We start from the raw sequence: 22,348 nt of genomic DNA, 5'->3' as shown, positions 1-22,348 counted from the left end.
AGCTGATTTTAAACAATGATATTTCGTGGAATTATTTTAGTATAAACATGTCAAGTTACAATGATGCAAATGCTTTTTTTAGATGGCTGGAAATAAACTTACAAGAAATCTCTTAAAGTAGCATAATATTAACATAAGCAACTCATGCCTGAAGGTTATTTTGTTATATACAGTTTTAGTAAGAGTTACTTTAAAAAGACAGTAATGTCATTATCATCAAAAAAATGATATTTTTGCTGTTGGAGTTAAAATTTCTAAGTATTTAAAGTTATTTGTGAATTTGCTAACAACACTGTTGTACATTCAGAATTATCAAGCTTTGAAATGACAATAATAGACAACAGTACTGCAAGCGATTTGAGCTCCCAAGATGAGACCTAAGATGGTGCTATTTAACTTATGAATTATTTTTCATAAATATGTTTAAGCCATAGCTTAAGTATCTCCCTGCACTTTTAAAATGAAACATTGCACAAAGCCAGATTTAGTGTCTATAATTAAATATTAATCATTTTCAAAGAAGGGAAAAGCATGCGACCTTTAAGAGCCGACTGGAGTTTAAAATGAATGTACTAACCAGTGAATGTCTATGTGAGGCAAAGCAGGATCTCTCATGACTTCCCACTTATAAATACTAAAATGCACTACTTTACAAAGTTTTGCAGAGAGACAATTTACAAAATACAGAAAGAACTAAGATGTGCATTTCCCCCTGATAAGCAGTGAAATTGTGCAATCAATTTGATCTGTTTGTCCCTTTATTTTGAGCTTTCTTCAATATGGTTGGTTGATAACTGTCTTAAGGTTGATTCTATGCATTTCTTTAATTAAAGGGGCAAAAATTTGAGTTATAGGATCCTGCTTCTTCTGCAGTTTTCTTTTCGTAAACACTGGTATTAAGAACTATTATTCAATTCCTGTTTGATAGGTGAGTGGAGTGAAGCACTTTATCCTTTGCTGACGACACTCACAGAATGCGTAGCCATGATGAGTGACAAAGCAAAGAAAGCAATGGTCTTTCTCCTGATGCAAGATAGTGCCCCTACTATAGCAATGGACTTGACCATCCAGCACCGCAGAGATGTGGTCTTTTGTCAGACTGTAAGTTTGTGTGCAATGCAACTTTTTTTCTTTTATGATTAAGCCAAAATGCTTTGCTCTGCTCTAACTTGTTCTGCCATCTGTTCTGCCATCTGTTATATGTTCTGCCATCTGAGATTAACGAGCTCCTTCCAAACAAAGCTGCAAAATAACCAGTTATAGTAGACTGCACTGAGACCCAGTATGATCTCAAAATTAACTCCATTGTTATCATCTTGAAAAGAACGCACAGTAATTGTGGCCACCTTCTGGCATTTTCTGGTATTTCACAGTGAAAGTCAAGTTTATTGTCAAATAGACAAGTACATGTCTGCACAGGTGCAAAGAAAAACTTACTTGCAAAAGGCACATTGCTCCATATGAGATGTATGTGTGTGGGACAGTCACAAATTATCGCAAGTGTATTTCTTCTTTTCTCTCAAATTACTTTATTTATGTAGCAGCACAAAGCGGTAACAAGACCCTCTGCCCAACAAGCTTGTGCTGCCCAATTACACCCATGTGGTCAATTATCCTACTGACCTGTACGCTTTTGGAATGTGCGAGGGAAACCAGAGCACTCGGAGGAAATCCATGGGGAGAACGCACAAAACTCCTTACAATGACGAAAATTGAACCCAGGTCTTTGATGCTGTAAAGCATATGCTAAGCACTACACTACTGCGAATCACCATCTCATGATGCAATGGTGTTACAGACTAAGTGAGACACCTCAGTATTTCAAACAATTACCAGCCCTTTGAAAGAGCTTCCCAGTTGGTCACTCTTGTTGTCTATCTTTCCATTGCACTAGGTCATTTTTTCTCTTTTTGAAATCTATTGTATTTGTATTTGTTACCTGTAAAGCCTAGCCACTTGTGTTTCAAAATATTTTCCCTAACATCTCCTGATTCTTCTGCAAATCACCTTGATTCTGTGGACGTTAGTTTATCATCTTCGATCAATAGAAATAAAATAATAACTAAATCCTTCAGGATTTCATGTCCTTACATGACAATTATTTCCTTGTCTGAGTCGGGGAACAATTCTCAACTTACTGTATGCAAATATTTTGAGCGTTTTATATTAATTTATTGCTTTAGTTCATTTTTTATTAACCCAATACTTGTATCATTGCCCAGACAAGAATTGGTTTCTACAGCGTTCCTGTAAATATTAGTCAGTTCCAATGTGGTTGTGGCTCAGGTTTTTCACTCTTTAGGAATCATTTTCACCATTGTAACTCATTAAAAGAACAAAGTGGTACTTGGGCAATTTTATATGTGATATTTTCATGCTAAAACACCAAGTGCTTGAGTAAGAATCATTTTAGTCAAACTTGTTGATTTTCTTTCCACAAAGAATAGTTCTAAAGAAATAAGCTAGGAAGAGGAAAACAAAGTATTATTCAAGACCTCAAAAGCAAAGTGCCATGTTAAATAGTATTATCTGATGTTCATGTTTTCATTAGATATCCATCTTTTTTCAATATACACTTTAGCTAACAGCCCTTATCTGTGGATTTATCATCAAACTAAGAAACTGCCTTCGTGATGATGGATTTTTGCGCCAGCTGTACACCATTGGCTTGTTGGCACAATTCGAAGGGCTTCTAAGCACATATGGTAATAACATTCATAAAACTTTCCTGCTGCAATACCATTTTCCATGTCTGATGTATTCTAAACACCATTAGAAATATTCATAATACTGGTTTCTTTCTTTTGCATTGGGATTAAAATCCAGATACGGTAGCAAAAATTGTATACATTTTCATAAAGCATGGTCCTGGAGCCTTTGCTTGTGAAATATTATCGTCATTGTATAAGTAGTGATCCACATAACCCAATGTTTAGTACATCCCTTTAGTTCTTTAACTACAGGTGCAAGAAATATTTGTGAACCCTTTGCAATTACCTGGTTTTCTGCATTAATTACTCATATGTGGTCTGATCTTCGTCTAAATCACAGTAATAATAGACAGTCTGCCTAAACTAATAACGCAAACAGTTGTACTTGTCAATACTGAGTACACCATTTAAACAATCACAGTCTATGTTTAAAAAAAAGGGTAATGCCTTCTACAAAAGCTATTTGAAGTCAGGTGTTCCAAAAAATGATATGAGATTGGAGGTGTGGGTTGTAGAGTTGTAGAGCTAAATAAAAAAGACACTCTTAAGTCAGGTTACTGACAGAACCTGCTCTTCTCGAGGATGGCCTGTTTATATGCACCATGCTTCAATCAAAGTAACTTTCAGAGTTCCTTAGAAGAAAAGATGAAACTGGAAAAGGCTACAAAAGTTTTTCAAAGACCTGAGTGTTCATCAGTCCACAATAAGAGCAATTGTCTACAAATGGAGGAAATTTGGTACTGTTGCTACTGTCCCTAGAAGTGGGCATCCTGCAAAGATCACACCAAGAGCACAATGTGCAGTGCTGAAGGAGGTGAGAAAGAACTCAAGGGAACAGCAAAAGACCTGCAGAAATCTCAGGAACTTGCTAAAATCTCTGTTCATGTGTTCATTATTAGAAAAACATTGAACAATAGTGATATTCATGGAAGAACACTATGGAGGAAACAACTTCTCTTCAAAAAAAAAAATTGCTGCACGTCTCAAGTTTGCAAAAGACCCCCTGGATGTTCCATAATGCTCCTGGCACAATGTTCTGTGGAGAGTTGAGACAAAAGTTGAACTTTTTGCTAGAAATGCAAACTGCTATGTTTGGAGGAAAAAGGGCGCTGCACACCAATACCAAGACCTCATCACAACTGTGAAGCATGGTGGAAAGTGTGTCATGATTTGGGACTGCTTTTCTGCCTCAGGGTCTGGACGGCTTGCAGTCATTGAGGGAACAATGAATTCAAAATTGTATCAGGACACTTTACAGGTGAATGTCAGGATAGCGGTCCATCACCTAATGCTTAATAGAAGATAGATGATGCAACAAGACAATGATCCAAAACACGAGTACATCAACAACAGAATGTTTTAAATAAGAAAATCTGTGTTTTGGAATGGCTAGGTCAGAGTTCAGACCTTAACTGAATTGAGATGCTGTGGGACTGGTCAAGCAAGGAATCTCAGAAATATTGATGAACTGAAACAGTTTTGTATGGAGGAATGGTCCAAAATTCCTTGTTGTTCGTTTCATCAGCAGCTATAGGAAACATTCAGTGGAGGTTACTGCAGCTAAAGGAGGTTCTACCAGTTATTAAATACAAGGAGTTCACATATTTATTCTAGCCTGGACTGTGAATGCTTTAACAAGCATTCCGGTAGTGATGCTTCACTACAAGATGAACTCAACGCCTTCTTTGCATGCTTTGAAAGGGAGAACACAACCACAGTTGTGACCATCCCTGCTACATCTGAGGACCCTGTGATCTCCGTCTCAGAGGCCGATATTAGACAGACTTTAAAGAGAGTGAATCCTTGCAAGGCAGAAGGTCCCGATGGAGTACCTGGTAAGGCTCTGAAAACCTGTGCCAACCAACTAGCGAGAGTCTTCAAGGATATTTTCAACTTCTCACTGCTACGGGCAAAAGCTCCCACTTGCTTCAAAAAGGCAACAATTATACCAGTGCCAAAGAAGAATAATGTGGTCTGCCTTCATGACTATTGCTCAGTAACACTCACATCGACAGTGATGAAACGCTGGTTGGTCACGACTAGACTAAGCGCCTGCCTCGGCAAGGACCTGGACCCATTGCCATTTGCCAATCCCCACAGTAGATCAACAGCAGACACAATGTCAATGGCTCTCCACATGGTTTTAGACCACCTGGACAACACAAACCCCTATGCCAGGATGCTGTTCATCGACTATAGCTCAGCATTTAATACCATCGTTCCCACAATCTTTTTTGAGAAGTTGTAGAACCAGGCCTCTGTACCTCCCTCTGCAATTGGATCCTCGACTTCCTAACCAGAGGACCACAGTCTGTGTGGATTGGTGATAACATATCCTCCTCACTGACAATCAACACTGGTGCACCTCAGGTGTTTGCTTAGCCCACTGCTGTACTCTCTGTATACACATAACTGTGTGGCTAGGCATAGCTCAGGTACCATCTATATATCTCTGATGATACAACCATTGTTGGTAGAACCTCAGGTGGTGATGAGAGGGCTTACAGGAGTGAGATTTGCCAACAAGTGGAATGGGGCGGCAGCAACAACCTGGCACTTCAAGAAGGGTAAGATGAAGGAACACATGCCAATCCTCACAGAGGGATCAGAAGTGGAGAGAGAGCAGCTTCAAGTTCCTGGGCGTCGGGGTCTCTGAGGATCTAACCTGGTCCCAACATATCGATGTAGTTATAAAGAAGGCAAGACAGCAGCTATAATTTTTATTAGGACTTTGAAGAAATTTGGCATGTCAACAAATACACTCAAAAACTATTGTTGTACCTTGGACAGCATTCTGACAGGCTGCATCACTGTCTGGTATGGAGGGGCTACTGCACAGGACCAAAAGAAGCTGCAGAAGGTTGTAAATCTGGTCAGCTCCATCTTGGGCACAAGCCTACAAAGTACCCAGGACATCTTTACAGAGCAGTGTCTCAGAAAGGCAGCGTCCATTATTAAAGACCTCCAGCACCAAGGGCATGCCCTTTTCTCACTGTTACCACCAGATAGGAGGTGCAGAAGCCTGAAGGCACACACTCAGCGATTCAGGAACAGCTTCTTCCCCTCTGCCATCTGATTCCTAAATGGCCATTGAAGCTTTGGACACTACCTCACTTTTTAAAAAAATATACAGTATTTCTGTTTTTGCACATTTTAAAAATCTATTCAATATACATAATTGATTTACTTGTTTATTTATTATGATTTATTTTATTTATTATTTTTATCTCTCTCTGCTAGCTTATGTATTGCATTGAACTGCTGCTGCTAAGTTAAATTTCATGCCTCATGCCAGTGGTAATAAACCTGATTCTGATATGTTCAATAGAGACATGAGAAGTATAATTGTTTGTGTTAGTTTAGGCAGATTGTTTTTATTATGACTTGGATGAAGATCTGATCGCAATTTATGAGAGAGTAATGCAAAAAAGCAGGTAATTGTTAAGGATTCACAAATTTTTTCTTGCAACTGTAGATCTCAATAATAGTTTATGCAATTTTTTAAAATTGAAAGAGTTTTAAAGAGTTTTGCTAAACTTTTAGCAAAGGCACTTCAGAAATCTATTAGCAAGCTTGTATCTCTTCATGTTAATTACATTTTACTGCTTTACACTGTAGTCGTCCTCTGGCATGAGATGTTGATTTTGTTCGGGTTTCAAGTAATCCAGAAGCTTTTATGTCCCACAATAGTTTCAATTTCTATTTTCATGCCTGTAATCTTTCCCCTTGCACCTACAATATATGATTCTGCTACAAATGTAATGGGTGTTAAGGTTATGGCATATTATAAGAATTTAGTGAACTTTTAAAACTGCGGTGATGTTTTTCCCTCTCTAAAGTTGAAAAGTTACAGAAATTGATCTAAGAATCATTATTAATAAACATGTAACTTGTGTAGGGGAAGAACTTGCTATGCTTGAAGATATGAGTACAGGAATTTCAGATTTACGGAATGTGACTTTTAAGGTAATCCAGGCCATATCTGCTTCGTCAGTTGACATGCTGCCAGTCATTACTGGAAATAGGTGAGTAGGATGGATTTTTCTTTGTAACTGCTTATGTCCAACAAATTTGAGTAATGTAGGTAGACATCAGTTCATCACTTGACATGGTGGGCCAGAATTCTCTATGAGTTTTAACAGCAGCAGGTATTAAGTTAAAACACTTATCTGCATCAGTGAACTCTATGCTGAGGGCAAGAAAACTAACATTAGTTATGAGTTTTATGCTGTAGAAAGCAATATAATGGTCAGTATCACGTACCCTACCCAAAGCCTAATGAATGTTGAAATTCTAGCTGCAGCCCAGATGATTATTGAACGAGAGATTTATACAACTTGGAAGCAGACTCAAGTACACACTAACAATAAGCTACTTGTTTACACCAATCCTGTGTTAATGATCTTTTATTCTTGCTACATTTCATCAAGTACCACCCAAATTCTACTACTTGTACATTAGGTACTATTTACACTGGCGGCTTAACCTACCAGCTTACATGTCTTTGGGAAGTGGGAGGAAGCTAGAGCACCTCCAGGAAACCCAGTCGGGAAGCAGGAGAAAATGTAAGCTGCACTGAACTGAACTGGACTGAACCTGTGTCTCTGGTGATACGAGGTAACAGCCTTTCTAGCTGCACAACTGCACTGGCTGATGTGTAATTCTATAACACATCTGTTGCTGCTGAATACAATCTGGCACTAATAATGACCCAACCTTCCCTCGCAACAGAAATAGAGGATAATATGTCACTGGATCTCACCTGTCACCCAGGCTCCACCTAGAGTTCAGCTATGGAATACCTACTCAGCAACCACTTCATTAGGTATATATACACCTGCTCATTAATGCAGATATCTAATCTGTCAGTCATGTGGTAGCAACTCAATCCCTCATACAAACTCTTCTCCGTTCTGCAGTCTGGGAAAAGGCACCGAAACATTTGGGCTCTCATGACCAGATTTTGTAACAGTTTCTTCCCCCAAGCCATCAGACTCCTCAATACCCAGACCCTGGACTGACACCAACTTATTGCCCTCTCCTGTGCCTGTTGTCTTTGTTTATTACTTACTGTCATGCCTGCACTGTTTTGTGCACTTTTTGCAGTCCTGGGTAGGTCTGTAGTCTAGTGTAGTTTTTCTGTTGTTTTCTGTTGAACTCTACATAGTTCAGTGTAGATTTCGTATTATTTCATGTAGCACCATGGTCCTGAAAAACGTCTCGTTTTTACTGTGTACTGTACCAGCAGTTATAGTCGAAATGACAATAAAAAGTGACTTGACTTGAAAAGCATGCAGACATGGTCAAAAGGATCAATTTTTGTTAATGGGAAAGAAATATGATTTAAGTGATATTTAGCTAATAGTGGCATCTATTACTCAAGAAATTTACAATACAGTGGGTCCAGGTAAATCCGATACTTGCTTTCAACTCAAATGGTTGAATCAGTGGCAGCTTCCCAAGGAATCCTTGCCACAGCCAGTCCGATTCTTAATGGAAATACACAGCTAGCCAAGCAGCATTTTGAGAGTGAAATATAGTGAATAATTTTGACTAATGCATATATTAGTAGTGATATGCATGGATACCCCTTCAGAACTGAGATAAAGAGGAATTTCTTTAGCCAGAACTAGTGAATCTGTGGAATTCATTGCCAGAGACAGCCAAGTCATTGGGTTCACTTAAAACAGAGGTTCATAGGTCCTTGATTAGTTAGGGCATCAAAGGTTATGGGGAGTGGGCAGGAGAATGGGGTTGAGAGGAGTAATAGATCAGCATGATGGAATGGCAGAACAAATTTGACAGCCAAATAACCGGATTCTGCTCCTATGTAGTCTAGCAGAAAAAGTGGGAAAGTAGAGAGGGAAGGAAAAGAGAAAATGTAAGGTCTGAGACAAGGAGAACAGCAAAGAGATAATAATAAGAATTATGGTGCAGTGTAAAACAGAAAGAAACGGAAATAATAGAAATGATAAATAGCCCTGAAGTTATTTTTATAGGCACAGTAAAATCTGCAAACGGGTGCTGCTTGAATACGTGGAGCAGAGATTATCATCTGTATTTCATGTTCAATGGGAAAGCTATAAAGCAGCTGAATGAAAAATAGTGATGTCGTTTGAGTTTGCCAGTGGTCAGGAGTTTAACTACTTGTCACAGCACGTTACATATTTAGCACTACTGTGCAAGCTTTCACTTCTGTTTTTGTTGCTGTTTATGACAGTAACATTACCATATTTAAAATTTCAACTACTAATATATTTGTTGGTCATTTCTGTTGATGATTATGACCCAAAAGAATAGCAAAGATCTTATGGGTTTTGCGGGCAAATAAATTTGCATTCTCCTTTTCAGAGATGGGTTTAATGTGCGAATTCCACTGCCAGGAGTGATGTTTGATGCCTTACCTCGGGAAATACAGAGTGGGATGTTACTTCGAGTGCAGCCGGTGCTATTTAATGTGGGGATCAATGAGCAACAGACACTTGCTGAAAAGTAAGTATTACCACAAAACTTGAACAGCTCATAAAAGCTACTGCGGCGCAACAAATCCCGATATTGTGAAGCTTGTTATGTTGGTTTGTACTTTTGGAAATTTATCATTCTGTCAACATATAATCTATTTTTAAAACTTTTCAGGACAATAGAGCTAATGAACATTTAATTAGAATTGTAATCATCAAGTTACGCTTTTACTTTCACATTTCTGAAAGCTTATCAAATAGTCCTATGTCTTGCTAAATAAACATTCTAGTGTGTGAGTTAATCCATTAAAGTAGATATACTAGAAATATCTCGGTTTATAATAAACATAAAAGAAGTCTAAGTAAAAGAATCAAAATCAGGTTTAATATCACTGGCATATGTCATGAAATCTGCTGTTTGGCTGTGGCAGTACATTGCCATGCATAATTTTAAATCTATAAATTGGAATATGAAAATATATTAAAAAATTAAATAAGTGGTGCAAAAAAGAGCAAACAAAACAACAAATACTGCGAGGTAGTGGACTTGCATTCATCATCCATTCAGATATCTGATGACAGAGCGGAAGAAGCTGTTCCTAAAGCATTGATTGTATATCTTCAGGTTCCTGTATTCATGGTAGCAACAATGAGAAGCGGGCATATCGTGAGTGATGGGGGTCCTTAATAATGGATGCTGCTTTTTTAAAGCATTCCCTTTTGAAGATACCCTTGAAGGTGGGGAGGCTAGTGCCCATGATGAAGGTGACTGAGTTTGCAACTTTCTGCAGATTTTTCTGATCCTGCACAGTGGTCCATCCACATGAGATGTTGATGCAACCAGTTAAAAGGTTCTCCACACTACATCTGTAGAAATTTCCAAGTCTTTGGTGACATACCAAGTTTCCTCACACTCCTAATGAAATATATCTACTGTTGTGTTTTGTATTTGCATCAATATGTTTGGCCCAGGATAGATCTGCAGAGATATTGACACCCAGGAACTTAAAACTGCTCACCTTTTCCACTTATAATCTCTCAATGAGGACTGGTGTGTGTTCCCTTGACTTTCCATTTCTGAAGTCCACAATCAATTTCTTGGTCTTACTGTCGTTGCTGTAATTGTAACACCACTCAACTAGCTGATCTGTCTCACTCCTCTTTGTCTCCTTGTTACCTTCTGAAATTCTGCCAATAATAGTTGTGTCATCAGCAAATTTATAGATGGCATTTGCAATCTGCCTACACAATCATGGATGTAGAACGAATAGAGCAGTGGGCTACACGCACATCTTTGAGTTGTCCTAATGTTGATTGTCAGTTAGGAAGAGATGTTATTTCCAATATGCACCGACTGTGGTCTCCCAATGAGGAAGTCAAGGAACTATTTACAAAGGGAGGTACAGAGGCTCCAGTTTTAGAGCATGTTGATTAGTAATGAGGGTATGATAGTGTTGAATGCTGAGCTGTAATCAATAAACAGCAGCCTGACGTAGGCATAGCTATTGTACAGGTGATCCATGGCCAATTGGAGAGCCAGTGAGTTTGCATCTGCTGTAGACCAATTGTAGCAATAAACAAGTTGCTGTGGGTCCAGGTCCCTACAGGCAGGAGTTGATTCTGGCCGTGACCGACCTCTCAAAGCACTTCATCGCAGTAGACCTGATTGTGATAGTTATTGAAGCAACTCACCCTGCTCTTCTTGGGCGCTGGTATGATTGTTACCCTTTTGAAGCAGGTGGGAATCTCTGACTGCAACAGTGAGAGATTGATGAACTTGTGCCAGTTAGTTGGCACAGTTTTCAGTGAGCTATCAAGTACACCATCAGAGCACAATGCTTTTGAAAAATATTCTGTTGTCGGCCTCCGAGACAGAGATTTCAGGGTCACTAGATGTTGGAGGGATATGCACAGGTGTAGTTTTATTCTCCCCTTCAAAGTATGCATAAAAGGCATCGAGCTCATCTGGGAGAGAAACAACACAGCTTTTCATGATGTTAGTTTTGTCTTATAGGAAGTAATGGTCTGCAAACCCTGCCAGGGCTGACATCCAACTAAAGGAGGTAGTTTTTAAGGAATATTTTGAAGGAGAAGGAGAGATGATAATTGTTAAGACCAGTCTATCTAAAACAAAGGCTGCTAACGTAGAGTAAAATTGGTTTCTTTTTGTCATATGTACCAAGAGATAACTACTACTTATAAGCTTGCATATTAAAATAAAGAAATGTGATGGTCACCCATGGTGAAATATTCTCCATACAGATCAATTCATTACAATAGTGCTTTGAGATCATTCAAGGTGAAAACAATAACAGAATGCAAAGTAAAGGATAACTTTTAGAAACTGTTCAAATCAATGGGATCATGTTTCTTATGCCATTTATCACTGGCATAAAAATGAGGGGCCAGATGCAAAAAGCATGAGATCCCTCAATGCATTTATGCTGTTCTGGTTTGAATGCAGCAATACAGTGGTACATTCTGGCCTCCACTTGGCAGAGATATATGTGAGTTTACTCACTTGTTCATGAGTTCATAATTCCAGCAATATCTCAGAGAATTCCCACATATAAGCAAGTAGGGAGATGAGAGAATCTGAGAGATCAATCCTCAACAGCAATACCTACAGTACTTTAGGCCGTTGTTTATTGATTGTAGCTAAGCATTCAGTGCCAACATGCCATCATCCCCTCAGTGCTAGTCAACAAGCTTGGGGCTCTACTTTCTTCTGCAATAGTATCCTTGACTTCCTTATCAGAAGGCCGCAGTAAGTGCGTTAGGAAATGACATCTCCTCACTGAAAACACAGGCACAGCTCAAGGATGCACGCTTAGTCCACTGTTCTACTCTCTCTATACTCATGACTGTGCTTAGGCACAGCTCAAACACCACCTATAAATTCACTGATGACACAAATGTTGGCTAAATCTTAGATGGTGATGAGGGGAGCATTCAGGAGTGAGGTACATCTGCTGGTTAAGTGGTGTTGCAACAACAACCTTGTACTCAACTTCAGTAAGATTAAGGAATTGAATGTGGAATTCAGGAAGAGGAAGTTAGGAGAAGATACAACAGTCCTCACTAAGTGGTCAACAGTGGAAAGGATGAGCAGCTTCATGTTCCTGGGCATCAGCATCTCTGAGGACATAAACAAAAGAGATTCTGTAGGTGCTGGAAATGTGTGAGTTGCTCAGCATCTCAGAGCATTTATCCTGGGTCCAACATATTGATAAAATCATTAAGGAAGCATGACAGCAGGTATGCTTCATTATGACTTTGAGGAGATTTGTTAAGTCACCAAAAGCTGTAGCAAATTTCTACAAATGTACTGCGGAGAACATTCTGACTTGTTGCAAAACTGGTATGGATGCTTTGATGCATAGGATTGAAAAATTGGGCTGTGGACGTCAGCCAGCACCATCATGGACACTAACCTCTCCAATGCTGAGGACATCTTCAAAAAGTGGTGCCTCAAAAAGGTCCTTATGAAGGACCCTCACCATCCAGGTTATGCCTTCTTCTCGTTACTACCTTTGGGGAGGAGGTACAGGAGTCTGAAGGTGCATACTCAATGTTTTAGGAACAGCATGTAATCCACCATCAGATTTCTGAATGGTCCATGAATGCTACCTTACTATTTCGCTTTCTTTTTGTATAATTTATTTATTTTTAGTTATGTTTTTATTGTAACTTAATAATGTTTTACATATTGCATTATGAAAAAGATACAAAAGCCTGAAAGTGTGTCTCAGATGGCTCAAGGACAACTTCTACCCCACTGTTTAAATACTATTGAATTGCTCCCACTCTGGACCATCAGAAAAATGTTTCCAACACCATCGGTAACCTCATCAACTCTGGAAAACTCCCATCCACTGCCACCAAATTCATAGTTCCCTTACTCTGCACTGTTCACTTCTACTTCCTACCCAAGATCCACAAACCGGACTGTCCAGCAAGGTTTATTGTCTCTGCCTGCTCCTGTCTCACCGAACTCATGTCCTTGTATATCGATTCCATTCTATCCCCCTTGGTCCAGACCCTTCACACCTACATCTGCAATACTTCACATGCCCTCGATCTAGTAGCTTCCAATTCCTTTGCCCTGACCACCTCATTTTCACACTGGATATTCATTCCCTATACACATCTATCCCATACTAAGAAGATTCAAAGCTATCCACTCCTTTCTTGACAACCTATTCCCTTCCACCATCACCCTCCTCCGTCTGACAGAACTGGTCCTCACATTCAACAATTTTTCCTTCGGTTCTTCCCACTTTCTCCAAACTCGAGGGGTAGCCATGAGCAGCGGCATGGGCCCCAGCTATGCCTGCCTTTTTGGTAGCTATGTAGAACTTCATGCTGCTTCACACACCAATGTCAATTTTATTAAATTTCCTTTAACTTCCACCCTGCCCTTAAATTCACTTGGTCCACCTCCCTCCTCTTTGTCGATCTCTGGACACAAACTGTCAACTGACATCTTTTATAAACCTACTGCTTCACATGGTTATCTTCTGTATACCTCTTACCTCGCTATCTCCTGTAAAAATGCTGTTCTTTTTTCTCAGCTCCTTCACCTCCACCACATCTGTTCCCAGGACACAGCTTTCTGTTCCAGGACATTAGAGATGTCTTCCTTCAAAGAACAGGGCTTCCCTCCATCCACTATTGATGCTGCCCTCAGCTGTGTCTCCCACATTTCCTGAACATCCATGCTCAACCCATCTTTCCTCCACCTTAATGATAGAGTTCCTCTTGTCCTTACCTACCATCCCAACAGTAGTTCAATAGTTACTTTTAATATCAAAGAATGTATACAATATACCATCTGAAATTCTTACTTTCTACAGACATCCTCGAAACAGAAGATAAAAGACCCCAAAGAATGAATAACAGTAAAAACCTAAGAACCTGAAAGTCCCCTGCCCCTCTTCCATGCACAAGCAGCATCAGCCCTCCCGCTTCCACTCCCCCCCCCCCATTTTTTCTAGCATAAAGCATCACAACAGCAAAGCCCCCAAAGAGAAACCATGGTCTACAGTCTATCAAAAACCAACTGTTCACTCCAACATTTCAACATCCCACAGTCAGTCAGTCAGTCAGTCTCTCTCTCTCTCTCTCTCTCTCTCTCTCTCTCTCTCTCTCTCTCTCTCTCTCTCTCTCTCTCTCTCACTCTCACTCTCACTCTCACTCTCACTCTCACTCTCACTCTCACTCTCACTCTCTCTCTCTCTCTCTCTCTCTCTCTCTCTCTCTCTCTCTCTCTCTCTCTCTCTCTCTCTCTCTCTCTCTCTCTCTCTCTCTCTCTCTCTCTCTCACTCTCACTCTCACTCTCACTCTCACTCTCACTCTCACTCTCACTCTCACTCTCACTCTCACTCTCACTCTCACTCTCACTCTCACTCTCACTCTCACTCTCACTCTCACTCTCACTCTCACTCTCACTCTCACTCTCACTCTCACTCTCACTCTCTCTCTCACTCTCATGGGAGAGACAGACAGATATCGCTCATTCAACTGTGATGGGGAGACAACAGTCACAATTTCGATGTTACAGAAGTCTGAAGCGTTGCTTTTTAATTTCGAGTTCCCTGATTCGAGAATTGGCAAATCAATTACCAAGTGTAGAACCCTCCTGACATTCTCACTGTCTTTGATGTTACGGCTCCTGCTATGCCTCAGTATTTAACAACTGGTAGAACCTCCTTTAGCAGCAATAACCTCCACCAAATATTTCCTGTAGCTGCTGCTCAAACTTGCACAATGGCAAGGAGGAATTTTAGACCAATTTTGTATGGGCCTTTCCTCCATACAAAACTGTTTTGGTTCATCAATATTTCAGGGATACCTTGCATGAACAGCCCTCTTCAGGTCATGTCACAGCATCGCAATTGGATTAAGGTCTGGACTCTGACTTGGCCATTCCAAAATACAAATTTTCTTCTTTTCAAACCATTGTGTTGTTGATTTACTTTTGTGTTTCTGATTAATGTTTTGTTGCATTATCCAACTTCTATTAAGCTTCAGGTGACAGACTGCTACCTTGACATTCTCCTGTAAAATGTCTTGATACAATTTTGAGTACGTTGTTCCCTCGATGACTGCAAGCTGTCCAGGCCCTTAGGCAGCAAAGCAGACCCAAGCCATGATGCTCCTTCCACCATGCTTCATAGTTGGGATGAGATTTTGGTGTTGGTGTGCAGTGTCCTTTTCTGCCAAACTGTTCAACTGTTGTATCATCTGTTCACAGAACATTGTGCCAGGAGCATCATGGAACATCCAGGTGACCTTTTGCAAACTTGAGACATGCAGCAATGTTTTCTTTTGAAGAGTGGTGGTTTCCTCCATGGTATCCTTCCATGAACACCACTCTTGTTCAGTGTTTTTCTTATAGTGGACACCTGAACAGAGATTTTAGCAAGTCTCAGGGATTTCTGCAGGTCTTTTGCTGTTCCCTTGGTTTTTTTTCACCTCCTTCAGCACTTCACATTGTAGCTCTTGGTGTGGATCTTAGCTGGGTGCCCACTCCTAGGGAGAGTAGCAACAATACTGAATTTCTTCCATTTGTAGATAGTTGCTCTTACTGTGGACTGATGAACACTCAGGTCTTTAGAAATGCTTTTGTGGCCTTTTCGAGCTTCGTGCATCTCTACAATTTTTCTTCTAAGGTTCTCTGAAAGTTGTTTTTATCGAGGCATGGTGCACATAAATAGATCTTTCCAGAGAAGAGCAGGCTCTGTCAGTAACCTGCCTTTGTGTATCTTTTTATAGGGCAGGGCACCTCTACAACCCACACCTCCAATCTCATTGCATTGATTGGAACACCTGACTCCAAATAGCTTTTGTAGAAGGTGTTACCCCAGAGGTTCACAAACCTTTTTGAACCTAGACTGTGATTGTTTAAATGGTGTACTTAGTATTGACAAGAAGTAGTATAATTGTGTGTAATTAGTTTAGGCATTCTGATTTAGATGAAGATCAGTCCACATTTTGAGTAATTAATGCAGAAAACCAGGAAATTGCAAAGGGTTCACGAACTTTTTCTTCCAACTGTAAGATGTCAGTAAAATATAATCACGCAAGAAAAATATAGCCCATGACCCTGAAGCCATGGATCTTGCAGGAGTCTACAGTCGACCACAGTACTGCTTGTCTTCTGCTTAGTGAACAGTGGGGGGCAGCATTGACTCCAGCATGGGCACCACACAGCCTCTGTTGAAGCACACTGATTCCCATGCACTCCTCCAGGACAGCTGTAAACTGGAGACCTGGCTTACAAACTGGAGAGCGTTTACTGCCCATGTCACCACAGACTCTCAGATTAGCATTCTTATATACCAACTCTGTCCTTGAGCACATCAACAAGTGTGTAGATAGTGACAGCATAGAAACAAATAAAAGTTTATCCCAATCAGAAACCATGGATGAACAGAAAGGTTCGCCTCCTGCTCAAAGCCAGAGGTTCAGCCTTCAGGTCTGGAGACCGGGAGACTTATAGCTCAGCCATGGTCAGCCTGAGGAGGAGAATCACTCAGGCTAAACACATATACAAACAGAGGATCAAGGAGCATTTTAACTCCTTAGACCCCTGGCACATGTGGCATGTCATACAGATTATTACAGGCTTCAAACCACCTAGTACTGTGCCCCCTTCCAGCTCTGTTTCCCTCTCTGATGAGCTGAATTACTTCTACGCTTGCTTTGACCGAGAGAACAAGGAGGTCACCCTCAAAACAAATCTCCCACATGGTGAACTGCCTTTCTCACTTTCCACCTCTGACGTTTGCGCCACCCTGAGCAGGATGAATGCACGGAAGGCAGCTGGTCCGGATGGAATACCTGGCCGTGTGCTCAGAGTCTCTGCAGGCAGTTGGCCGGGGTCTTCACGGACATTTTCAATCTCCCTGGCCCAGGCAGTTGTCCCCACAAGCTTCAAGATCTCCACCATTGTGCCAGTGCCGAAGCATTCCACTGCCACAGGCCTGAATGACTTCTGCCCAGTTGCACTGACCCCCATCATTGCAAAGTGCTTTGAGAGACTGGTTCTATCACATCTGAAATCCTGTCTGCCCGCTACCCTGGACCCCCATCAATTTGCCCATGGCACCAACAGGTCAACAGAGGACGCCATCTCCACGGCACTTCATTCAGCCCTAACCCACCTGGACAGCCCCAACTCTTACATCAGAATACTGTTCATTGACTTTAGTTCGGCATTCAATACTGTGATTTCCCCCCCCCCCAAGTTGATCGCCAAACTTCTCCAGCTTGGTATCAGCTCATCCCTCTGCAATTGGACCTTGGACTTTCTGACTAACAGACCCCAATTTGTTAAGTTAGACAACCTCTCCTCCTCCACTCTCACCCTGAATACCAGCGTGCCTCAAGGCTGTGTGCTGAGCCCTCTTCTGTACTCCCTTTTCACCTATGACTGTGTTCCTGTACATGGTTCTAATTTCATAATCAAGTTCGCAGATGACACCACGGTGGTTAGCCTGGTCAGAGAGAAAGACGAGACGGCCTACAGAGATGAGGTCCAGCACCTGGACGCGCGGTGTGCTGGCAACAACCTGGCCCTTAACACCCAGAAGACCAAGGAGATCATTGCGGACTTCAGGCATGCTAGTAGCCACACTCATGTCCCCATCTACATTAACGGAGCTGTAGTGGAGCGTGAATCAAGCTTCAAATTCCTTGGTGCCACATTCCCGAGGATCTCACCTGGTTTCTGAACTCCTCCATCCTGATCAAAAAGGTGCAACGGTGCATTTATTTCCTGCAGAGCATCAAGAAAGCTCACCTCTGTCCCAGGATACTGACGGACCTTTACCGCTGTACCATTGAGAGCCTACTCACTAACTGCATCTCAGTGTGGTATGGCAATTGTCCCGTATCGGACTGCAAAGCACTCCAGCATGTGGTGAAATCTGTCCAGTGGATTATGCGCACCCAATTGCCCACCATTGACAGTGTCTACCACAAACGCTGCCTAGGCAAGGCGAAAAGCATTATCAAGGATGTACCTCACCCTAACCATGGACTTTTTACTCTCATCCCATCAGTAGGTGCTACAGGAGCCTCCACTCCCCCACCTGCAGGCACAGGAAGAGCTTCTTCCCTGAGGCTGTGACCCTGCTGAACCTCACATCACAGCGTAAGCAGTATTGCACCCATATTGTACTGTCTCAGTACTTTTATATTTGTGTGCTGTAGCACTTACTTTTTATTTGCAGTTATTTTGTAAGTTACACTATTCTTTTGTACTTCTGGTTAGATGCTAATTGCATTTCATTGACTTTGTATCTGTACTCGGCACAATGACAATAAAGTTGAATTTAATATAAAAAAGAGTTCTCACTATGACTGAGGCCAGGCAGCTACCCCACCATTCATCAATAAATCAGTGATCTATTTTACATTGTAGAAACGAAGTGCACTGTGTAATGAGTCGATCTGTATGTCAAGTGACAATAATGAACCAATTCCAATTCCAAAATTCCTTTACAATGTTTGGAATTCACACCAAAAATATAAATGCATAGTTGTTATCTACATTTAAGGCTGAGTTTAATAGATCTGGCCACCAAGGATTGGAGGAATTGGACCGGAAAGGTAAGACATGACATCTGGGTCATTGACCTGTCGAATATGATCCCATACCCGTGGTCCTGGAGACCATGTGACCTCATACTATCCTGTTTCTTATCTTTCTTCATTTAGTGGTCAACTTGGATTGTGGAAAATAATACTGAGAAGTTTGTAGTCATATAGTATTCAATGATTGCAGTGACTTAATGCAATGTACACACTAGTCACTTTGATATTTTATTTGTGTTAGATTCGGAGATACATCCTTGCAAGAATTAATTAACACAGAGAGTTTGGGCCGCCTGAATTCTTACTATGAACAATTCAAGGAAGTTCTTCCTGATGATTGTGAGTATTTGAAGCTATGAAGGCAATTTTCCTGTCTTTGATTAATAAGTACATACTTCATCAGCAACACTGTAGTTCCCAGTTATTTACTTAAATAATTATTTACCAAGCAGATAGCCTTAATTTTTAAGCCGCCAGTGTTGTTAAGATTTGAATTTAGTTCATGTAGATAATTTTCATGTTTAACTTTCCATTTCTCAATTCATGGAGGAGAATAATTAAAAATTGTAACTAATAGCTATTGTGAAATCTTAATATGGGTCTGTTCAAAATGAATATACTTTCACAATTCCATTTTTAATATGGAGATTAAAGTATTTGTTAGTATTCTATATGGGGTGATTGATAAGTTCATGGCCTAAGGTAGGAGGAGTCCGTTTTAGAAAACCTAGCACATTTACTTTTCAACATAGTCCCCAGCTACATTTACACACTTAGTTCAGCGGTCGTGGAGCATATGATTCTTGGACCTCCAGAAAGTGTTCACAGCATGGGTGATTGATAAGTTTCTGGCCTGGGTAGAAGGAGATGAGTTATACAGCTCTCGTTACATGTTAGTAACTCATCTCCTTCTACCTTTGGACACAAACTTATCAATCACCCCTGATGAGTTATTAACTTCAAACTTCCTGCATAATCACTCAAAGAGTTGAACTGCATGTGCGTGTAACAAGAGCTGTATAACTCATTTCCTTCTATCTTAGGCCACAACCTTATCAATCACCCATGCTGTGGACACTTTCTGGAGGTCCAAGATCTGTATGCTCCACGACTGCTGGACTAAATGTGTAAATGTAGGAAGGGACCATGTTGAAAAATAAATGTGCTAGGTTTTCTAAAATTGGACTCCTTCTACCTTAGGCAACGAAATTATCAATCACCCCTCGTATGTTGCTGCAGATATTTTAATTTTGTACCAATAATGGGTATGAAGTTTTTCTTTAGCTTGTTTTGATTCTAGATTTTATCTTCTGAGGAATCATTCCGTGGCTATCTATTTAGTCACCTGTACACATGTTATTTTAACCTCAGATTTTGTTGTCATTATACTCAACAGCAGTGCCATTATCTCCTAGGTTCTGATTTTATAACTCATACAATTGTGCAACATATTTGCTTCAAGCCCATGCTTTGCCACTTTCCCTATTTAATTTGTCATCTTGCTTGCACATTTGTCCTGAAGGTACATTGAAGTACCTGTAATTTCATCACCTAATAAAGCACTAGGGATTCAACGTGAAATTCGTGTTCTGTCAAACATTTTTTAAAGCATTAGTGTCAGTCCTTAATGTTTAATGAAATCTCAAACCTCCACTTAGAAAACCTTAAAAAAAGACGTTGCAAGGATTAAAGCGGATCTTTGTGAGGTTGTTTTAGTATAGTATGGTCTTGTAACTACACTGAAAATGCAGCATTTGGTAAACATTTGATGTCTGTAGTAAAGAGCAAATCGTCAACCTAGAGCAAAACAAACAGGTTAATTTTGAACTCCAATATAGCATAATATCTTTGTTCTCAGTGATGCAACTTCATAAAATATTTGGGCAAACCTTGAAGCAAGGTGGGGGGGGGGGGGAATAAACCTTGTTTTCAGAAACCTTTCATGACCTCAACTGTATGTGCCCAGCAATGATTTGAGAAAATTTGTTGGTTGAGAAAAAAGTTTTGCTTGGTAGACTTTGAAGAACTGTCTCACTCCTTTAGAAAAAATGTCATGGAATCTTTTGCATCCATCTGATTTCCCATCCATGTTCTGTTTCTTTTCAACTTGTGTTGATTCTAGATTTAATTGTTTTTAGAGAGTTGTTCAGGGATTATCTATTCTCTTGCTCCTCTACACTGACCTTTTAGATAGGATTGTCTTATCATTCCCAAGTATTACCCATTGTTACATAGGATTCTGATGTTCAGACCATATTCAATTGGTCTGACCCAATTGTGAGGGTTGCAAGTCTGATTTAATGTTGAATTCCTAGTGCCTGAGAACAAAAGTTAAGGTTATTGTCTTAGTCAGACGAACCTTGGAGCAAAAGTTTATAGAGCTAAGTTCATCGCATTACTTACAAATTTGAAGATCACATGCCTCATCTACATCTAACTAGACTTTCTGTGATTGAATTGTCTTTGTCATCCTGTGGATTTGTAACCAGATTTGATTAACGGTTCTGAAAATATCCTCACTGAGGTGGATTACCACATAAAGGCCAATGTTTCACTGTAGATATGAAATGTTTTATAAAAGTTGAAAATTATGTTTATTTATTAGGATTACAATACAGAGAAGAAAATTTATATGCTGTTTATATGTAGAAGTTTATTATATCTTTGCAGCTTTATAAAGCTTTGGTTAGGCTGCATCTGGAGTATTGCATTCAGTTCTGGCCACCCTATGGGAGAGGGTGTAGAGGAGGTTTAGCAGGATGCTACTTAGATTGTGTTCGAAGGAGAGGTTGGTCAAACAGTTTTTCTGGAGTGCAGAGGCTCAGGGGAGAATTAGATAGAGATTTTAAAGATTATGAAAGGCACAGGTAGACAGCCATTGTCTTTTCCCAGGGCTGAAGTGTCTAACACCAGAGGGCATGCATTTATGGTAAGAGGGAGTAAGTTTCAGAGATGTGCAGGGCAAGTTTTTTAACACACAGGAGTGGTAGGTTCCTGGAGTGGTGGTAGAAGTAATTACAGTTGAGACAATCAAGACACCCTTAGGTGGGCACATGAACCTGCAGAAAATAGAAGGATAAGAATGCTGTGTAGGCAGAAGGGGTTAGTTTAGCTGGGCATTTGATTACTAATTTAATTAGTTCACAACACATGGGTCAGAGAGCCTATTGCGGCGCTCTACTGTTCTTTGTTCTATTGATACCTGTAATGTAAAACTAATTCAACAAAACAATTGCTGCCCTGTTGCTGTTCTGTTGCTCTCATTAAGCAATGTAATTTCTTAAGGTCTACCTCGATCCCGGAGTCAGACATGTCTGCCTGAACTGCTGAGATTCCTTGGCCAAAACGTCCATGCACGGAAAAACAAGAATGTAGATATCCTTTGGCAAGCTGCTGAGGTAAGCAAAGTTCTTTATGGTACGGTTTATGTACTGTAATTATTATGGTCCCAAAAATAGTATGTGGTAAGCAATTTTAACAGAATTTTAGCAGTCTTCAAAAAAGGAATCTTCCGAGGCTAAATATCATGACTAGTGATCCATACAATGTCAATCAGAACATAAGACACAGAAT

The 22,348-nt window shown here is 40.3% G+C and overlaps 1 protein-coding gene across 7 annotated transcripts in view; it reads left to right on the top strand.

Moving 5' to 3' along the window:
• Window positions 1–22,348, top strand: part of LOC132391113 (inositol polyphosphate-4-phosphatase type I A) — a 238,540-nt gene that overhangs the window by 197,538 nt on the left and 18,654 nt on the right. For all 7 annotated transcript variants that reach the window (XM_059963892.1, XM_059963893.1, XM_059963896.1 and 4 more), the window contains 6 exons: window positions 929–1,101; window positions 2,582–2,705; window positions 6,610–6,736; window positions 9,063–9,203; window positions 19,017–19,114; window positions 22,061–22,173. In XM_059963892.1, coding sequence (XP_059819875.1) covers window positions 929–1,101; window positions 2,582–2,705; window positions 6,610–6,736; window positions 9,063–9,203; window positions 19,017–19,114; window positions 22,061–22,173 — 776 coding nt within the window. The remainder of the gene's footprint in view (window positions 1–928; window positions 1,102–2,581; window positions 2,706–6,609; window positions 6,737–9,062; window positions 9,204–19,016; window positions 19,115–22,060; window positions 22,174–22,348) is intronic.

This window comes from Hypanus sabinus, chromosome 3 (genome assembly GCF_030144855.1).
Source record: "Hypanus sabinus isolate sHypSab1 chromosome 3, sHypSab1.hap1, whole genome shotgun sequence".
Lineage (NCBI taxonomy): Eukaryota > Metazoa > Chordata > Chondrichthyes > Myliobatiformes > Dasyatidae > Hypanus > Hypanus sabinus.
The sequence above is the reverse complement of the archived record's forward strand: the minus strand, read 5'-3'. Positions and strand labels throughout refer to the sequence as shown.